The 17,846-nt window shown below is 48.4% G+C and overlaps 1 protein-coding gene across 4 annotated transcripts in view; it reads left to right on the top strand.

The window, feature by feature from the left end:
• The window catches only part of AATK (apoptosis associated tyrosine kinase), a 114,639-nt gene that overhangs the window by 89,153 nt on the left and 7,640 nt on the right, over positions 1-17,846 (top strand). For 2 of the 4 annotated variants that reach the window (XM_053297049.1, XM_053297048.1), the window contains exons 2-11: positions 814-947; positions 3,375-3,518; positions 5,121-5,262; positions 9,284-9,363; positions 10,832-10,950; positions 12,662-12,749; positions 13,261-13,394; positions 15,854-15,938; positions 16,464-16,585; positions 17,641-17,790. In XM_053297049.1, the coding sequence (XP_053153024.1) occupies positions 814-947; positions 3,375-3,518; positions 5,121-5,262; positions 9,284-9,363; positions 10,832-10,950; positions 12,662-12,749; positions 13,261-13,394; positions 15,854-15,938; positions 16,464-16,585; positions 17,641-17,790 (1,198 nt within the window). The remainder of the gene's footprint in view (positions 1-813; positions 948-3,374; positions 3,519-5,120; positions 5,263-9,283; positions 9,364-10,831; positions 10,951-12,661; positions 12,750-13,260; positions 13,395-15,853; positions 15,939-16,463; positions 16,586-17,640; positions 17,791-17,846) is intronic. The other 2 variants (XM_053297053.1, XM_053297050.1) reach the window with 1 other exon arrangement.

Here is a 17,846-nt window from a genome sequence, read left to right as displayed (position 1 = left end):
CCATGAAGTGCAACTGTCTTTTTTGCTCTCCTTCAATAACTGGACTTTCTGAAAGCAGTAATCGCCTCTCTCTGAGAGTATTGAAATGGATGTTTTTCAGCAAAAAGGTGTATAGCAGGGTTCAGACTGAGGGGTCAGGCAACACACTGTGTGTAGGTAGAACAATAGGTTAAAAATCTGGGGCTGTGGGTCAGATTGAGCGGGGTTTGTTGGGGTGGGATCTGTTAATGTTAAAATCAACAGCACCCATCACTCCTTTTACATGGCTAAACCCCACATCCCTCCCCTGAAAGTACACTTGCCTCTGTCTTGCACTGGTTTTCTGCCTGTCCAGGCTGTGGTGAGTGTGGGATGACATGCAGGCCAGGCAATCCACGCTGGTAGAATAGCACTCGAAGTGGTACCTCTGGCTTCTTGAGCTTCCAGGTTAGCACGCTAGCCCTGAAAATGGGGGCCACAAAGAAGGAGTTTTGGAGGCAGGGCTTCCGAGTCTTCCAAGAGTTGGGAGGAAGACACATGGGAGACGGAACTCCTGAAATCCAAGGAAGGTTTGAAGTGTAGCAACTGGAGCAGGGGACAGAATGGGAGGGGGCATTAAGAGGGTGCTTCAGAGTTAAACGAGGGCCTGTAAGTAGGGCACTGAAACTACGCAAGATTTAGTCAAGTGCCCCCTGGGTTTTGCTCCTGGCTGTATGCATTTCTATCTTCACTGAGATACTCTCTTTTTAATTTTTTGTTTCTCCATCCTCTGCTTTCCCCTGCATTTCCTTTCTAATCCTTTTTCTCCTTCTATGTCCATGTATCTCCCTACAGACGGCACTCCCCTGAGTGAGCTCTCCTGGTCCTCCTCTCTGGTGGTTGTGGCCGTTTCCTTCTCTGGGCTCTTCACCTTCATCTTCCTCATGTTGGCCTGTCTGTGCTGCAAGAAGGGGGGCATTGGCTTTAAGGTAAGCACGGAGGGATAGGCATGGCCTTAGGGGGCTCGCAGGAAAGAGGAAGTGGTTCTTCTCTCTGGAGACGGTGCTGAACTGACCCGGTTGCCCCAGAATTTCAGTGCAGGGTGCTTTTACTTCAGACCACTGCTTCTGCTGCTCAGGGAAAGCTGGGGATGGAGGAAGGGCGTGATGTGTGTGTCAGAAATGACAAGCAATGGGCAGAAAATCCTGGCAGCCGTAGGGAACCAGCAAGGAATTCCGTGGGCTGAGGGTGACGTGGGTGGGATCAGTGAGCGGCAACACCTCAACAAAGCCTGGAGGCAGTCTCAGAACCCTGCAGGAGATGGTTGTCTGGCAATCTGTAGGAGCAAGGGACATGAAGGCGGTCCTGCTGAGCTCTAGCAAGCCCAGAGGAAGATGCAGGACTGGTGAGATGGGGCTCTTGGATGCAGAAGCAATAAGATTCAGTGTGAGAGGAGGTGGGTGTCTGTGAGGGGTGTTGTCATACTATTTCCCTGGGGTATTGATTCATCTCCAGACCTGAAGTGGGTTGGGACTGCAGTGTGTCTATGTGGTGAATCAATATTCTCCCGTGATACCCTGCTAACAAACTCAGTGTAGTTTTTAAAGGTGCCCGTCCAGAGGTAGCAGTTGTTGCTCATGGGGTTGGGAGTTGCATAGGAGGGTGTTCTCCTGTAAGCTTGTGTAAGGACTCTTTCCTCAGTCTGGCAATCAGGATGCTTCTGCTGCGGTGCAAGAAAGTAAGGGCTTGGGAAAGAAGGAAAGGAAGACACCAGCAGAGGAACCAAGGCAAGAGGAAAACTCAAAATGTGCACCTGAAACAGTTTTTCAGGGGCAACTAAACTGAAATGGGTTCATCAAGAGGTAGCTCAGGTGCTTCTTGCACTTTATACTGTCTGCCTTAGTATACAAGTGTGCCTTTTGCAGGTAAGGAAGGACTCAGTAGCAGGGTGCTTTCTCTCGCAGACACTGCAGGCACTGGGGCTATTCATTCGTGTGTGTGTGTGTGTGCAGTCAGGGAAAGCAGGGTTCAACCTACCTTACCCCAGACGACCCGCTGGGAGCAGTGTGGATGACTGTCTGCACTGCTCCTGGCATTGTGGGTAAACAGAGGCCAGGACTTGTTATCCTGGCCTCTGAGAATCCCCACAGTGTGTCGCACGCCGGGCACAGGGCACGGGGGGGGGCGGGGGTCAGGTGCTCTAGGCGCCTGTCTCTGTGTCAGCAGCTCACACTGACACACGAACCCAGAGCCGAGGGTAAGGGTGCATTTGCGCCCTTAACCTTGGCTATGAGTCGGGCTTCAGCACTGGGTTTAGTGCTGCAGCACTGCCAGGATCTGTGCAGATCCCGGCAGTTCTCATGGGCAGCCAAGCTCGGACTTGGATGCTTAAGCTTGGGCTTGGCTACTTGTGAGAAAAGCCTCACAATTGTCCTTGTGTCGTGCTAGAGGGAGCTGTGAGCTTTGAGCTTGATGTTGACCAGATAGGAAGGAGGTGGGGTTGTCCCACACTCTGAAGGAAATGCTAGGGAATTGGTTTGCAGGTCACGTTTCTATTATTATTACTATTGTTAACTAAATGTATAGGCTGCTTTTCCGTAAAACACTCAAAGTGGAGTACAATCCTATTAAAAACAAATAAGTGATTATAACAGCTGTGGGCCAGGAGCAAGTCTCTGTCGTTTCTGCCCAGAGCTGCTACTTGGGGTGGGTATTGCTCTAAGTTCCCAAACCAGCTGGGATCTTCCCCTCAACCAGACTTGGCTTGGTCTGCCAGCCTACCCTGGAATGGCCCACGAGGGAGTGGGCAGTAACGTGACCTCACAGGCACAGAATGTGCTGGAGAAATGTGTTCCCTCATTGCTGAGATTCTTGCGGAGGCTCTTGGCGGCCAGACCATGGTGGAGGTGGGGCACTGGAATTGGAGTTATGGACAATCCCGTGGGTTAATGGCTTATAGCCCTGGCCAGGTTTTGCTGTGGGAACAATGAAGCACTTCAGACCCTTGCCCCCTACGCTGCCTATATAGGGGCGCAGATGAGGTTTGTGAGCAGCCTGCATGCTATCCACATGGAAATGCCACCGCTACGGCAGTGCAAGGGCACCATGGCACAGGACGCACAAGGGTGATGCTCACCCTTTCCTACCTGATTGCCGGGGCGGCCTTCGGTGGGAAAAGGCTCACTCAGGTAACTAGAAGTGCCTCCTGGCCTCTGACTGGGTTTTTCAGGGAGTGAATGGGGTGGAGCGACTGTAGTCTTGGAGCATGGGAAGGCTTGTTGCGTGCATGTGGTGGTGGTGGTGGTGGTGGTGGTGGTGGTGGGAGGGCGGCCTAACTTCATGGGCAATCACTGGGGAGTAGGACACTTCAGGATGGTGCATTTATTAACACTCTTTCTCTGGGCACTCTTGCCTAGAGCTGGAGAAGCGAATCCCAGGAGAAGAGGCTGAGGATGGTTTTGAGGTGTCTGCCCTGCACCGGGGCCAGCACAGTGCCAAAAACAGCCTGTAATGTAGAACTGGGAGACCCTGGGCAGCCCTCCCCCTGCCCCCTGACTAAGGTGAGGCTGCTTCTCCCGCAACTGTGTTTATGATGATGTCTCTCACTGGGGGGCAGGGTGGAGGGAGCAGAGCAGCCGCCACTGACCACACAAGTCAACAATCGGGGGTGACAGAATCCAGTGGTTAGACAGGGCTGTAGGCTGTTGCTCTGTATCCATTTCTTTGGGGTCTTGCCAGAAATCCCATACAGAGGTGCAGATGGAGTGGGGGCCTGGAAGCAGTGGCTCTGGCCATGACCTCAGTCCTTCAGTGCTTTGCATGGGGGCTAGCTCCCTCTCTGAATCTGCAGAGAGTTTCATACTTCACCAGTTTTACTTGTGTCCTGTTTTCAAAGCTTTCTCTCCAGCCATAGTTTCATGGAGCATCCTTTTCTTTTCAAAGGATATTGAAAATTGGCTATCATTAAACATCCAAGGAGCCGTTGCTCTGGGCTCTTGGGGCCTCATCCTGAAACCTAGCCTGAGTCCCTTGCACAATTGTGTGTGTGGGGGGAATTAAAAGAGGAAGAGTGTGAGTGAGTGCACGGCTGTCTCTGTCCCACCCACCCCCATTTTTAGTGAGTCTGTGTCTGGCTGGGAGCGTATGAGTGACTCTATATTCCATGTGCCCCTGGCTCCGTGCCTATGTGCTCTTGCCATGTGGGTGGCTGCTTGAAATTGAACCATCCCAGGCATAGCCCCAGATGGCAAGCTGTTTGTGCGAAGTGGTTTTCCACATCTCTCTTCTTCTCCCTAAGAGCAGGGGTTGCAGTGGTATGGTTGGAATAGCCCAGACAGTGTAGAGGTCTGCCTCATACAAATGACTTCCCAGACGGGATTGCTCTTGTGTGGTTCCATTTCAAATGGCTACCCCTACAGTAGGAATGATTTTGGCCTGTGTGTGACAATTGTAAAGATATCTTTTTATTGGCTCTGTTTAAGAGCCTCAGTCTGTTATGGGCATATCTGCATCACACCTATTAATAGTCATTCCCTCTCTCCTGGGAATTGTAATTCAGACGGGGAGAGAGGAAGTAGGGATCTCTAATGGAGAATCTGCAATATCTCATCAGACCACGGTTCACAGGATTTTTGGGGCAGGAAGTCCTGCCCAAAAATGGCATAGCACTGGTGTGGTTTCCTAGTGTAGATAGGGCCAATGTGTGGAAAAGCTGTGAATGTATCTGTATTTTCCCAAGTGCATATATCTCGAGAGTGTGTGCATATATTCTCCCCTTAGTGATTACAAGGAGCAGAGGATGGTGGGGAGGAAGTGGCTATCTTTCACCTGTATGTCAGTTGACACACTACTTCCCTTAAATAAGCAGAAGAGTGAAAGTAAATGTGTTCTCCCAACCCGTGTGTGTGTGTTTATGTGTGTGTGAGAGAGAGGTATGTGTATTCGTTTTCTGTTCTGCATGTGAGATGATGATGATAATACTTTAGAGTGTTCTAAGGACGTCACATGAACTATTTCAGTAAAACTTATATAACATCAGTAGGGGTGTGTGTGTGTGTGTGTGTGTGTATAAAAGGTGAATGCTTGTTTCTTCACTTTAATGTGTGTAAAATGTCTCCCTGCCCTGTGCTGGGCTCCTTTTCTCCTCCCTGTCTTTGCCTCAGGAATTTGATAATGCTGAAGGAGAAGAATATGCGAGTGAATTCTCAGCCCAGGGCTCTCCAGCCACACAGAATGGCCCTGAAGTTTACATTCTGCCTCTCACTGAAGTCTCCCTACCCATGTCCAGGCAACCTGGGCGCTCAGGTAAGCCACCAGGGCCTCTGTATTTAGGACACTGATCTCTCTGTCAGTATGAACAATGATGAGTCTTCCACAATTCATAAGACCATACCCTTGTACTCTGTGCTGCTTATCGACCTCGAATCACTACCTAGATTGCATGCCCAGAAGACTGAATTGGAATCTCTGCTCACCCAGTGCTCACGCATTGCATTGAAAAGGTGGAGGAGACTCCTCCCATTACTGCTGGGGTTGTGGATTTGTCAGTGTGGCTTAAATGGTGTCATGGGTAGATCTGCATTAAGTGAACTGCTATGATTATTGCTAAATTTAAGTTCTCTTATGAGGCTTCCCCCCACTCACCCCCGAGAAGGCTGAAACCAGTGCAGAGACAAGTGGAGTAGGAATCATATTTGGTAGTAGTAGTAGTAGTAAGTACATGCTCTTATTAGTATTCTTGTTATTCTCATTAAAGTGCCATCCAGATACATGGTAACATAAGCAAGAAGACAGGGACCCACCCCAAGGAGCTTACAGTTTAAATTTCAAGAAAGGGGAAGACGACAGAAGCAAGGGTGGTGATATGGATATATGCAAATGAAGTTATTTGTCCTTAGGCTGGGTTTCAGTAGGAGATCAGGGGTGGTTCCACACTAGACTTTTTCTCTCTGAAATGATTGGCCTACTCAGTTAAAACTGAGCCTCCACTTGATGCACGTAGCAGCTGGTTGCCTTTCTGTGGTTTCCCTTTCCTTTTACCATTTCTTTTAAAAACTGGCTTGTGGTGATTTATTTAGCCTCTGAAGCAAATGCAGTGGAGAGCTTTTCTGGTGGACAAGAGAGCCGCCCCCTCCCCCGTTGTTGCTGCTGCTGCTGCTGCTGCTATATTTACTGTTATCCCAGCAATACCTGCTTGTACCTTTCTGCCAGGATTGATGCCTTTTTGTCCCATCCCTCATTATATTTAAGCCCATTTTAGTCCTGCCCCCCCTTCAACTTCCTTGTGTCGAAATGCTAGCACAGTAATACACATTATTTTTTAAAAGAACATTTCTTGTTTCACTCAGCTAGACTTTGGAGGTAGAGGGATTTCACCTGTGACTCTAAGCTGCAGAGAGGCTGGCAAACAGCTCACTGCTTGGCAAGCTTCTCCCAGTCCCATGTGAGAGGGAGATGCTGCTTCTCCCAAGCCAGGAAAAGGTGCAGGAATCTTTCCTTCACATGCATGGAGGGGCTCAGTTGTACTGCCTGTGGAGCTCTGCATTTCTGTGTGAGTGAGAGATTTCTACACCTTCTCCTGGCTCAGGTGGTGGCGGTGAGGTCACTCACTCTGTGCCATAGAGTAGCTCGGTGCAACAAGGTAAAGCCACAAGCTCCCCCTCTCCTTCCCTCTGCTAGGAGCTATAAATAAAGAAAGAAAGAAAGAAAGAAAGAAAGAGAGAGATAAGTGCAACAAGACAGTGCAAAGACCCCTTCACTGCAAAGTGGGCTTTACAAATAATGGGATGCATCATCTCTTTGCAATGGGGATGGGCATTTCAGGATATTGAGTGGAGATGTAACACTATATGAAACGCTGCATGAACGCCAGGTACAATTTCCCTTTTAGATTACTGTAGAATAGCAATGTATGAGCAGCACCAAAGATTAGATTAGACAAGATTGTAGATTATAGCCATATTCACACATTATGTTCAGTGTACATACAGATCTTTATGCACACATGTTCTCATATTTATTTTTGCATTATGTTCAGTGCATGCATGTATGTATGTATGTATGTATGTATGTATTTTTACACTTATATCCCACTCTGAGGAGCTCAGAGTGGTGTACATGCTTATTTTTATCCTCACAACAACCCTGTGAGGTAGGTTAGGCTGAGAGATACATGACTGGCACAGAGTCATCCAGTGAATTTCATGGTTGAATGGGGATTTGAACTCGGTCTTAGTCCAATGCTCTAGCCATTTCCAATCTTTACCCTGCATCTGAAGGAGCCTGTACCCAGGTCACATTTAAAATGAATGTGTGTAGAGTCATTTGTGTAAAAAGCATGTGTACAGGCACCTGTGCATACACAAAACATAATGTCTGCACATGGCTCATATCTTCCATTGATGTAGATATGCAGACCCTTGAGTTACACAGAACAGACAGGATGCTAGCTGTAACATGGAATCACTACCCTTTTAACAAGAGACGTCAGCCCAATAAAAACATAGAGCTGTTTTATATGTTTTCCCTTCTGCAACAGCTACCTCTACTGAACAAATACTTCTAAAGCAGCCAAAAGGAGACAGTAATAGGCTCCTGGTGGTGTACACCCAAAGATCACAGCAGAGAATGCAACAGCTGGCGCTCCCCATGTCCCCCCCCCCCGTCACAGTCTAAGCTGCAATTCTATTCTCAGCAGTCTTTCTTATAGATTGCAAATGTACAGGCGCATCTTTTCCTCCCCACCCCACTTGGAGGATGCTGTCAGCCTTGCTGCCTCCAACCCACTTGCAGCTGCTTGCCGGATACTGTGTCTGGGTAGATCAAATGCTCGTTCAAGTCATGGAATTGGGTTCCCTTCGCCTACATCTGTCCTGGGAGGTGGATGCTTTGTTGTCATGGACAGCCACTGCAGCAGAAGGGAGGGGGCAGCTTTTCTGGCAACACCTTGGAGCACTGAATGGTTTGGGGTTTTTTAAAAGCTAAGTTTCCCCTTGCCCAATATGTTGTTCTTTCTCATAGGCTTTCTTAGGAAATAAGTCTGCCTGTTGTAAGGTTTGTACGATTGCATCTGCCAAGGATGTGTGGTGGGCCATCAACTTGCCCTCTGACTAAAAATCCTGTGGCCTCCAAGTAGTTGGGAATATATTCCAAATCCAGTGCTGAAAGGTTTTGGTGCAGGAGTGCTGATGGAGGTACAAAGGGGGAGAGATGATGGCAGCTAATTTTCTTTAATAAGTGCTGGCAGCAGCTGCTTTGTTGTTTGTTCTTGCTGCAGCCTTGTATAGCTGTTCTTCCAGGCCGCCCCCCCCCCCCAACTAGTATCTTCCGGATTGTTCTGGCTCTTCAGATGGGCCTGCAACTCAACAGTGCCATCTTGTGGGGTCAGGATAGCTGGGCATTCTCATTTAGGGGACACAGGGATTTTGCAGGGAACTTTTCCTGGTCAGAATACCTCCCACAGGCAAGCCCCTGGTCACCCAGGTCCGCTCCATTAACAGGTGAGTCAACAAGGCAAGGCAGGAAGCAGTGAGGTAGAGAGGCTCCTGGCTTCTCTGTAGGGGCCCTGGCATTCCCCTTTTCACCTCAGCAGAATGTGCTCCCTGCTCCTAGCCTGAGCATTTCCTCTCCTTGCCACCCCAGAGACAAAGGTTCCTTGGTCTCCAGCTCCCACGGGCCCTGCATTCTTTCCCATGAAGTGGCTGAAGAATCTGAGGCTTGCTCTGCGGCTGGGTAGGCTGGAGGAGGGTCAAGCCAGCTAGCCCTGCAGTAGGTTCCCCTCTGCTCTGCCCACACTTTTTTTGCCTGGTGCAACCCTGTGTGAGCTGAATGGTGCCCAAGAGAATGGATTCAGTGTCCAGCGGCAGCCACCACCACCGAGCTCAACAATAGGGCCTTTGCTTCTCTGTGTGATGAGAACAGTGGCGTCTGGCACTGAGGGGGCGAAGGGATGGCACTGCCCTCTCACTGGGACATGGGACTGCCCAGTGGGGTGGGCATTGCACAGCTGCTCTCTACTGCCTGAGGCTTGAAAGTCCAGCTAGAGTAGTGGGCTCCTTGGGTGTACATTTGTGGGGGGTCTCACCCACCTTCAGTCCTGGTCCTGCTCTGTCCATAGGGCAGAGATGCAACTAGCCCCAGCAGCTGGGCCTCAGGAGCGAGGATGTCTGCTTATCTTTGTGGACTCTTGTAGCTAGCCTTCTCCCCGGGTTCCCGTCTTCTTTGGAAAGCTAGGATGAGACAGCAGGCGAGGGTCAGGCTGGCAGGACAACAAGCTTGCCGGAAAGGACATGCTGGCACTCAGACTGCTCCATGTGCTCCTTCACAGTGCAGCTGCTCAAATCCACTGACCTGGGACGCCACAGTCTGCTGTACCTGAAGGAAATTGGCCATGGATGGTTTGGCAAGGTAAGCGCTTGTCCTGGGGGTGATTCTGGATCTCTGGTTTGCAGCTCTTGGGTGCTGGGGTGGGGGAGCTGCAGGTCTTGCAGGCTGTGTGGAGTGGAAGCATGGAGAATGGCATGACTCTGGTTCCTGTGCATTTTCCTTGTGTGACTTTTGACCACCACTACCACCCCCCCAGTGATGATTTATGGAAGCAGAATTGGAATAACGTGTTTTAGTTTACAGGCCACCAATAGAGATTTTAGTGCTGACTTTGGATCTGGAGCCATGCAAATGGGGAAGGACAAGAAGAAAACTTTACTGAGTAAAGTACAGGGAGATTGCCAGGACAGGGGAGGCATGGGATTGGGCAAAGAATGGATTATTATTTTATTTATTTTTACATTTTATATCCTGCTCTTCCTCCAAGGAGCCCAAAGCGGTGTACTACATACTTAAGTTTCTCTTTCACAACAACCCTGTGAAGTAGGTTAGGCTGAGAGAGAAGTGACTGGCCCAGAGTCACCCAGTTAGTATCATGGCTGAATGGGGATTTGAACTCAGGTCTCCCCGGTCCTAGTCCAGCACTCTAACCGCTACACCACACTGGTACCACCTATGGATTAGGGTTAGTACCCCTCGCAAAGACAATGATAGCTCACCTATATTTGTTTGTTTGTCTACAATTTGAGATGAGGTTGTTGGTGTGTGTCTTTTTTAAGTGTCTGGCTGGTAACCACCCCCGCTTCTCAAAAGCCAGTTTGAGAACTGGCCATGTAATGTCCCTAAAAGGACATAGGTCCTATGATGATTAGAAGCCAGTGTAGGGAAGAGCGCTTGTTAGTGGAAATGGTCTGCAGAGTAAGGAGGCTGAGGCCTCCTTTTGACAGTGTGTGTTTATCCTGTGTAAACTGCTTTTAAAGCTCATATGAGCTAGCAAGGATACACACTTTAAAATAAATAAATGAAATTGGAGCTATTATTGTGTATAGATTCAGCTTAGGACCAGATGAAGCACAAATGCAGGCTGGAGGTTTAGAGATAGTTCATCGTTTTTCCTGATCTGCTTGTATCATCTACGGGAGTTGTCCTTTTGCATGAGCACATAAAAAGCACAAAGTGATTGCTGAGGGAATGTTGGAGATCATAGAGATTGCTTTGGTTGAGGACTCCATATGTACTTCTGGCCAGTCATTGGCTTGCCTAAGCAAATGGATGACACCCATGCATGAAAAAGCATCCCAGAGTCACATGTGAATTGGCACAAGTGGAAAACCTGAGGCAGCGAGGGAGCATAAGGTTCTTAGTGAAGAACTGTGGTGAGCCATTTGGGTTTTTTCCGCTCTTCACTATGTTTGTCCTCATAACAACCTTCCTATTTGATAAATGCTGAGAGATAACAACCCGCCCTAAGCCTTGTCATGATACAGCTCCATAGCAGAGGTCCAAAATCCTAGTCCAGTGGGATATACTTAATTTTCCTCCTTTCTAGGTGTTTCTTGGTGAGGTGAATGCAGGACTGAGTAGCACTCAAGTGGTTGTGAAGGAGCTAAAGGCCAGTGCTAGCGTGCAAGATCAGATGCAGTTTTTGGAAGAGGCCCAGCCATACAGGTAAGCTACTGGGCTCTTCTGTAACAGGGAGCAGAGAGTGTCTGGGTTTCTCATTCTTGTAGCTCTCAAAGGATGGTTCCTTGGGTTGCAGCTGTGGGTACATTCCTTTTTTCTAATCCACATGAGGATGCCCCACCAATGGCAAATCCCAGCCAGATTACATTTGCTCTTTCATCGTGGCCATTAAGAAAGCCAGGCAGCTCATAGGTGAGAGGTGGAGGGCAGAGTTCATTCTAGCTGAGGACACAACTGTATGGAGCTCCAGCTTGGACTGATTGTGTGATGTTGATATGACACGATCGTGTCAGGAAAGAGGAGGAAGACCAAAATTTTGTGGAGTGGAAATTGTATGTCTTCTAGCCAAGTGCAGTGAGAGTGTGTTTTAAAGGTACAGATTCAAAAAGGCTTAAGAAAATCTAATTGCCTCTGTATTTGCTGTTTTTTCTAGAAATTTGTATTATATTTTTAACACTGTGCAGGGGACCACTGCACAGTGGGACCAAAATGACCAAGATGGACCAACACTGGGACCAAAAACATTAGGGACATAGGAAGCTGCCTTATACCGAGTCAGACCATTGGTCCATCTAGCTCAGCATTGTCTACACAGACTGGCAGCAGCTTCTCTAAGGTTGCAGGCAGGGGTCTCTCTCAGCCCTATCTTGGAGGTGCCAGGGAGGGAACCTGGAACCTTCTGCATGCAAGCAGGCAGGTGCTCTTCCCAGAGCGGCCACATTCCCTAAGGGGAATATTGTACAGGGCTCACACATGTAGTCTCCCATTGAAATGCAAACCATGACAGACTCTGCTTAGCAGAGAGGATAATTCATGCTCGCTACCATAAGACCAGCTCTCCTCCTTAGACCAGCTTTGCTTCTTTTTCCTAGGAATTTAAAGTATTCTGCCACTCCCAATACGTACCATTTGAATGGATTCATCCAGAATAATGTAACACTCCCTGATTTGCTATCCATGATGATGATGATTCTAGGTTACATCCCCATTGGATGTGTTAGCATCTATGGAGATAATTGGAAATAATTTGCTCCTTTCAGCAATCTGATGGGGTGCAACCTTTTAGGGACAGCTGCTCTGCCTTAAGTGATCTTGAGCCTATGTCTTTGAGCTGAAAAGAGGATAGGAGGGCTCCAGTTTGGAATTGAGGGGCGTTGACGGAGTCATGGGAGGGGAGGAAGGGTGCTGGGAAAGCAATGAATTACTTTACTGAGTCATGAACAAACAACCTCCTATTGTTTGTGGCCATGCTGGGGTGGCTGGCACAGCTTAGGACCCATTTATTCATTGCCCGTACAGGCCTGTGTCATAGGAACCCTTCCCTGTCCCCACACGAACGTATTGTGTGAGCTATTGGAAAATACGGGGGGGCGGGGAGGGAGCACACTGAAAGAGATCTTTCTCAGCTAACCTGATTAGGGCATCACCTGTAGGCCTAGCCTCCTAGCTGTGGACATTCCACTGCTCCTTGCTTTCCTAATAACCCTTTGTCATCCCCCCTCCCTTTGGTGTCTGAGTCTTCGTTTCCATTATTCTGCAATGCTGATGTTATCACGGTCCATCCTGAAATCCCCTGCCAGCTCTGCAGATATTCCTCAGCCCTTCCTGATCCCAGCTCTGGACTCTTCCCCTCCCCCCCTTCCCCTTTTTGCTCTTCTCCCTCTATTCCCATTTCTCTTTCTCCCCTGCTGCACAGGGCACTCCAGCACACCAATCTCCTGCAGTGCCTGGCCCAGTGTGCAGAGGTGACCCCCTACCTGCTGGTGATGGAGTTCTGCCCATTGGTGAGTCATTACTAAAGGGAAATCTCACTGCTTCCTCTCTCCCCACCAACTCCGCCCCGATTCATCCCCTGGGCCTTGGAGCAGGTCAATGTGTGTCAGTCTGTGGCTGATCCACTGTCAGATATCGCCACCTCTGACTCTTGCTTGGGTTGTCTGAAGCCATCTGCTCTGTAGATACCTTTCTATAATGTACCTGCTCTGTCCAGAATATGCTCTGGGTTGCATCGGTTAATCTATAGGTGATGGGTGGGTGGGTGTTTCTGCTTTAGATGGGGAGTGGGTTGGACTAAGGGGTTTCTGCACTTTCAAATTCTATGACATTTCCTCTCTGTGGTATTGGTGGTTTGTCCCCTACCTAGGCCTTCTTTGGGGATTGGCATCAGCCCCCTTGACTGCATTGCAGAGATGCTTTCTCTCTCTTGTTCTTCTCCAACCCATCCATTGAGATCTCACAAGAGAGGTCCATAGGCAGTGGTAGCCATGGGTAACGCTGCTGCTGCCACCCTGACAGGGTGACCTGAAAGGCTACCTGCGAAGTTGCCATGCGGCCGAGGCACTGGTGCCCGATCCCCTGACGTTGCAACGCATGGCCTGTGAGGTGTCCTGTGGCCTGCTACACCTTCATCGCAACAACTACGTGCATAGGTGAGAGTGCCTATCTGATCTCTTGCTTTCTGGTGGGAGTATGAACAAATACTGGGGATGGGCATAGTCCCTTTCTTGAGTTGGCATGGGGAGCTTCAGAATTATCAATAAGGTGTGGAGCCTGAGAAGAAGTAGGAAATGATGGGGATTTGTGTGCACACAGAGGCCTGTGAAGCAGCAGCTGTAGCTCTCTGAACCACCTTGAATGTCACCAGGGATGTCTAAAGACCCTCAACAGCACATGGACAGGAAGTGCAGCAAAAAACTAGAGCCAAACGAAAACCTTTCCATTATCCTTAACAAACCTTCAAAAACAAGCAGGGTAAAAGAAAATGCTTTATAATCTGTATATAATAACAAAATCAGTCAACCAGAAACCCATATATCACAATACGCTGAACTCTCAGTGCTCAAAGTTCTAGAAAACAAATTCTCAAAAAACCCTTGGATATAACTTTAATCTCATTACAAATTCAGACATTTACAAACAGATGCATCAAAATTCATTAATATGGACTTCCAATGTTCTCATTAAGGGCACTGAACGTGTTTCAGTTACAAATACTCATCCAAAATCAATGCTTGTAATAAACATCTTAATTTTCTTTTTATTATCTCTCTGTGTAAACCGCTTTGGAAACATTTGTTGGAAAACAGTATATAAATATTTGTTGTAGTAGTAATACTATTAATACAAACACATGACTTCTGAAGTCCAAAAATACACAATACACACTTATTTTATATTACATTTTTTAGGACTTGGAAAGTCAAAAGATTTTTGAATGATTTATGGGATGAAACTGATAATAGCTGAGAGATGGGAAATTTTGGATTCTTGTATGGGAGCTGTGTCCTAAGGGAGAGCAGAGGGCTGAGCTCTCTAAGATATTGTGCAGGGAGTAAAATTTTGTGGGCCTTTTGTAGGGATTCAGTGGGTATGCTATGTGAACAGCAGTGCTACTTACTTGTTCGTTCTTCTTGTCCTGCCTGGACACCATGGTGTTCCAGTATATGATTTACAGCAAGAAACCTGCCCACCGTGGATTCTTCTGCAGCTCCTGATCTCCTCTGACAACCTGCTCCTCCTCCCCAACAATATCCTGGTGCTGAGTGAGTGGCACTCAGAGACTCCAGCATCAGTGATTTTGTTGAAGAGGTTGGGTTCTGCCATCTCCTGGTGACGAACAGTAAGGAGAGAAAGAGGGAAATTGCAGCTGACTCTGGTGTAGTGTAGTAGCTAACAGGAGAATTCTCAAATTTAGGAAGTCCTCTGAATCTTGCCTCTGCCAGGAACTCACTGTGTGGCCTCAGGGAAGCCCCCCTCCCCCCTGCTTCTTCTTTGCACCTGCAATATGGGGATGGGATCATAATGCAGACCTGCGGTTGTTAGGATTGCAAGAAGATAGTATTTATGAAATGTTTTTAAATTTTGCATCTATGCAAAGTGAAAAGAAAATGGCTGTTTTATGGAGGAAGTGGCAGCCGTGGATAAGCTGGATTCAAGCTCAGCAGCTGACCCTTTCGTTTCAAGTAATGAACATGTTTTTGCTGGAGCAGGGAGAGGGACGAGGAGCTGTGCTGAGTAAAAGTGTCTAGACCTAGCTGAAGCTCTACTACAATCGGGTTTCATGCAGTTGCACTCTTAATTATTATTATTATTATTTAAGCATTTGCTCCCTAACCATGAAGCTGAGAAACTTGCAAAAGAAAGGCAGCTGCATTATGAGGAATTTCAAAGGAGGGCTGCTGCCAATTTTCAAACATGTCTCTGTGACCATGAATGTTTGGACACCCAAGTATACTTTGATGTTAGGCCCTCCATACAGGGGATTGTTCTTGCCACAGCACTTTGATTAGAATGGAGGATTCCTCCAGAGGTGGCTTCTACCATCACCTCCTTGCTATGATTGGAAAAAGCTGTATCTAGCAAGAATACACTTTCCATGACATACTTAAAGGTACAAAAGCTCTCTCAGGGTGAGTCTGTGTGGCATTCCTACATGGAATTGTGCCCTGTGATAAAGTATGTTAAAATGCTGTTCTCGTCAAGGATACAGCCTCATTGTTATGGGACTTTGCTGGAAGATCAGGAGAAGAGAACCAGGCAGGCAGCTGACCATGGAATCAGCAGAAGTTTTCATGCCTTGTGCATGACTATAAGGTGACTAAGCAGACTCCAAACCTGCAAGATTTGATTACTGATGCAGCATTTTGTTGGCTGGTCAGATATTCCTTCCTCACGGGCCACATTGGTCTTGGTACACTAAGCAAACCTAATGAGGCTAGATTTGGTATCCTGCCCCAGTACATCTGGTCAGTCCTTCCCTGCTTCATGGCCCCGTGCTGCTTCTGCGACTGGCCTCATCTGGGTTACAATGTGTTATAAACTCCCCTGGCTGGGCTGGGGCTTTCTGCTTTCCGTTGTGTAATCTCAGCCGGGCATTCCTTTTGTCTAGTGACCTGGCGCTGCGGAACTGCTTGCTCACAGCTGACCTGACCGTCAAAATCGGCGACTATGGCCTCTCTCACTGCAAATACAAAGTAAGTCTGCTTGTGGGTAGAAAGCTGAGCAGGGAGCACACAGGGCTGGCAAGCTTCTTGTACAAGGCTTGTCGTGCTGGCAGAGGGAGCAGCCATTTGAGGATGTGGGGTGGCTTGGCTTTGGGTAGATATCTTAAGGAGAGGCAGAAAGAACCAGTGTGGGAAGCCAGGACTTTATCTCTGCACACGCTTGAGCAAGCCTGGAGCCTTAGCAGACTCACACACAGGACCTTGTCATGCGTGCTGTGACTGGCTGCGGGAGGCCTGCTGTTTCTCTCACCAGTAATGTAACGGTGTTCATGACTGAGCAGGAGAGGCGAATGGGATCGGAGGAGGTGGGGAATAGGCTCGGTGTTACTGACTGTGTTTTCCATCAGCAATAGTTTCTTTCTTCTTGTTGGTAGGGAGTAGAATTGCAAGAGGATAAGGATGAGGGGGTGGGGTGGGGGAGTGCTGGTCTACTTCTACCTGACTCTGTGGGCGCCGGTTTGACGTGGTCTTGCTTTGGCCCTGCATGCCTGGCAGGACGACTACTTTGTCACGGCTGACCAGCTGTGGGTACCCTTGCGCTGGGTGGCGCCGGAGCTCATCGATGAAGTACACGGCAACCTGCTTATTGTCGACCAGACCAAGTCCAGCAATATCTGGTGAGGAAAATCAGGGTGGGTGTGGTGAAGAAGGTGGCCCTGAGGGTGGGATCAGGGCCCACGTGGCCAGGAGACTGACCCATAGGCCACGACCTATACATGGGCCAGGACCTAAGCTGATGGAATGAGGGCACTTGCACCTGATCTAGGCCTGCGTACCCTTCTGTTCAAGACGGTCCTGAGCCGGGTGAAAAGGAATGCAACTTGCCATCACCAAGTCAACTCTGGTAGCTCCTGCACTCCAGACTTTGCTCCTTAGGCCTAGGTGCCAGGGGGTGGGGGGGCACCCTTTGTTTAAAATAGTCTCTGCGAGGATGAGGCCAATTTCCCGCCCCCCCCTCCCCACAAGCAGAGGTACCAGGCCCATTGTCTCCTACAGAGTGTGACCAGCAAGAGAGTGGCTCCCATGAAACAAGGCCAATGGATATGCTTGCTGAGTTTGTGCCTTCTGCGTGCTTTGTGAAATGCATGCCCTGGTAACCTCCCTGTTAGACAATTGTAACGAACTCTGTCTCACGAAGGTTGTTCAGAAGCTGCGGCTTGTCCAAAATGAGGCAGCCAGACTGATTCCTGATGCCTAAGCACAGGGAGCATACAACATTGATCCAATTTGAAATCAAAGGACTGGTTCTTACTTTTAAAAGCATTTTTCATTTTCCTGTGTATATCTTTCGCCACTTTAAAGATCCATCATAAATAATCATCCAATGATCGTCAATGGACTTCTAGTTGTGGCCCCAAATTATGGAACTAATTGCCTATTGTGCTCTGCCGGAATCCTGATTATTTATACAAGCTTTTTGTCATGAATACTCCTTTTTGGTTTTATTGCTTGGTGTATTTAGGATCCCCCACCTCTTTATCCTCTCTTTTGCATAACTTTGTTGATGTGTTTGCTTCTATTCACTTTGAGAATTGTCCTGGTGAAAAGCAGACTATTTCCTACATCACTAAATGTGGCTGCCTTGACTTGGAAGGGTCTGTGTGACCCAACAAGTTTCTGACTGTGAATGTTGTGCCTGTCTGTGTGCTTTGACCCTTCTCCTTCTTGGCAGGTCATTGGGGGTGACCATCTGGGAACTCTTTGAGCTGGGTGGCCAGCCCTACTGCCACTACTCAGACCGTCAGGTGCTCACCTATGCGATCAAGGAGCAGCAGCTTAAACTCCCCAAGCCACAGCTCCCACTCTCACTCTCTGACCGCTGGTGAGTGAAAGTGCAGGGGTCTCTCAAGCAGGGGCATATCCTCACTAAGGGTCATT

Source organism: Hemicordylus capensis, chromosome 2 (assembly GCF_027244095.1).
Source record: "Hemicordylus capensis ecotype Gifberg chromosome 2, rHemCap1.1.pri, whole genome shotgun sequence".
Classification (NCBI taxonomy): domain Eukaryota; kingdom Metazoa; phylum Chordata; class Lepidosauria; order Squamata; family Cordylidae; genus Hemicordylus; species Hemicordylus capensis.
The sequence above is the reverse complement of the archived record's forward strand: the minus strand, read 5'-3'. Positions and strand labels throughout refer to the sequence as shown.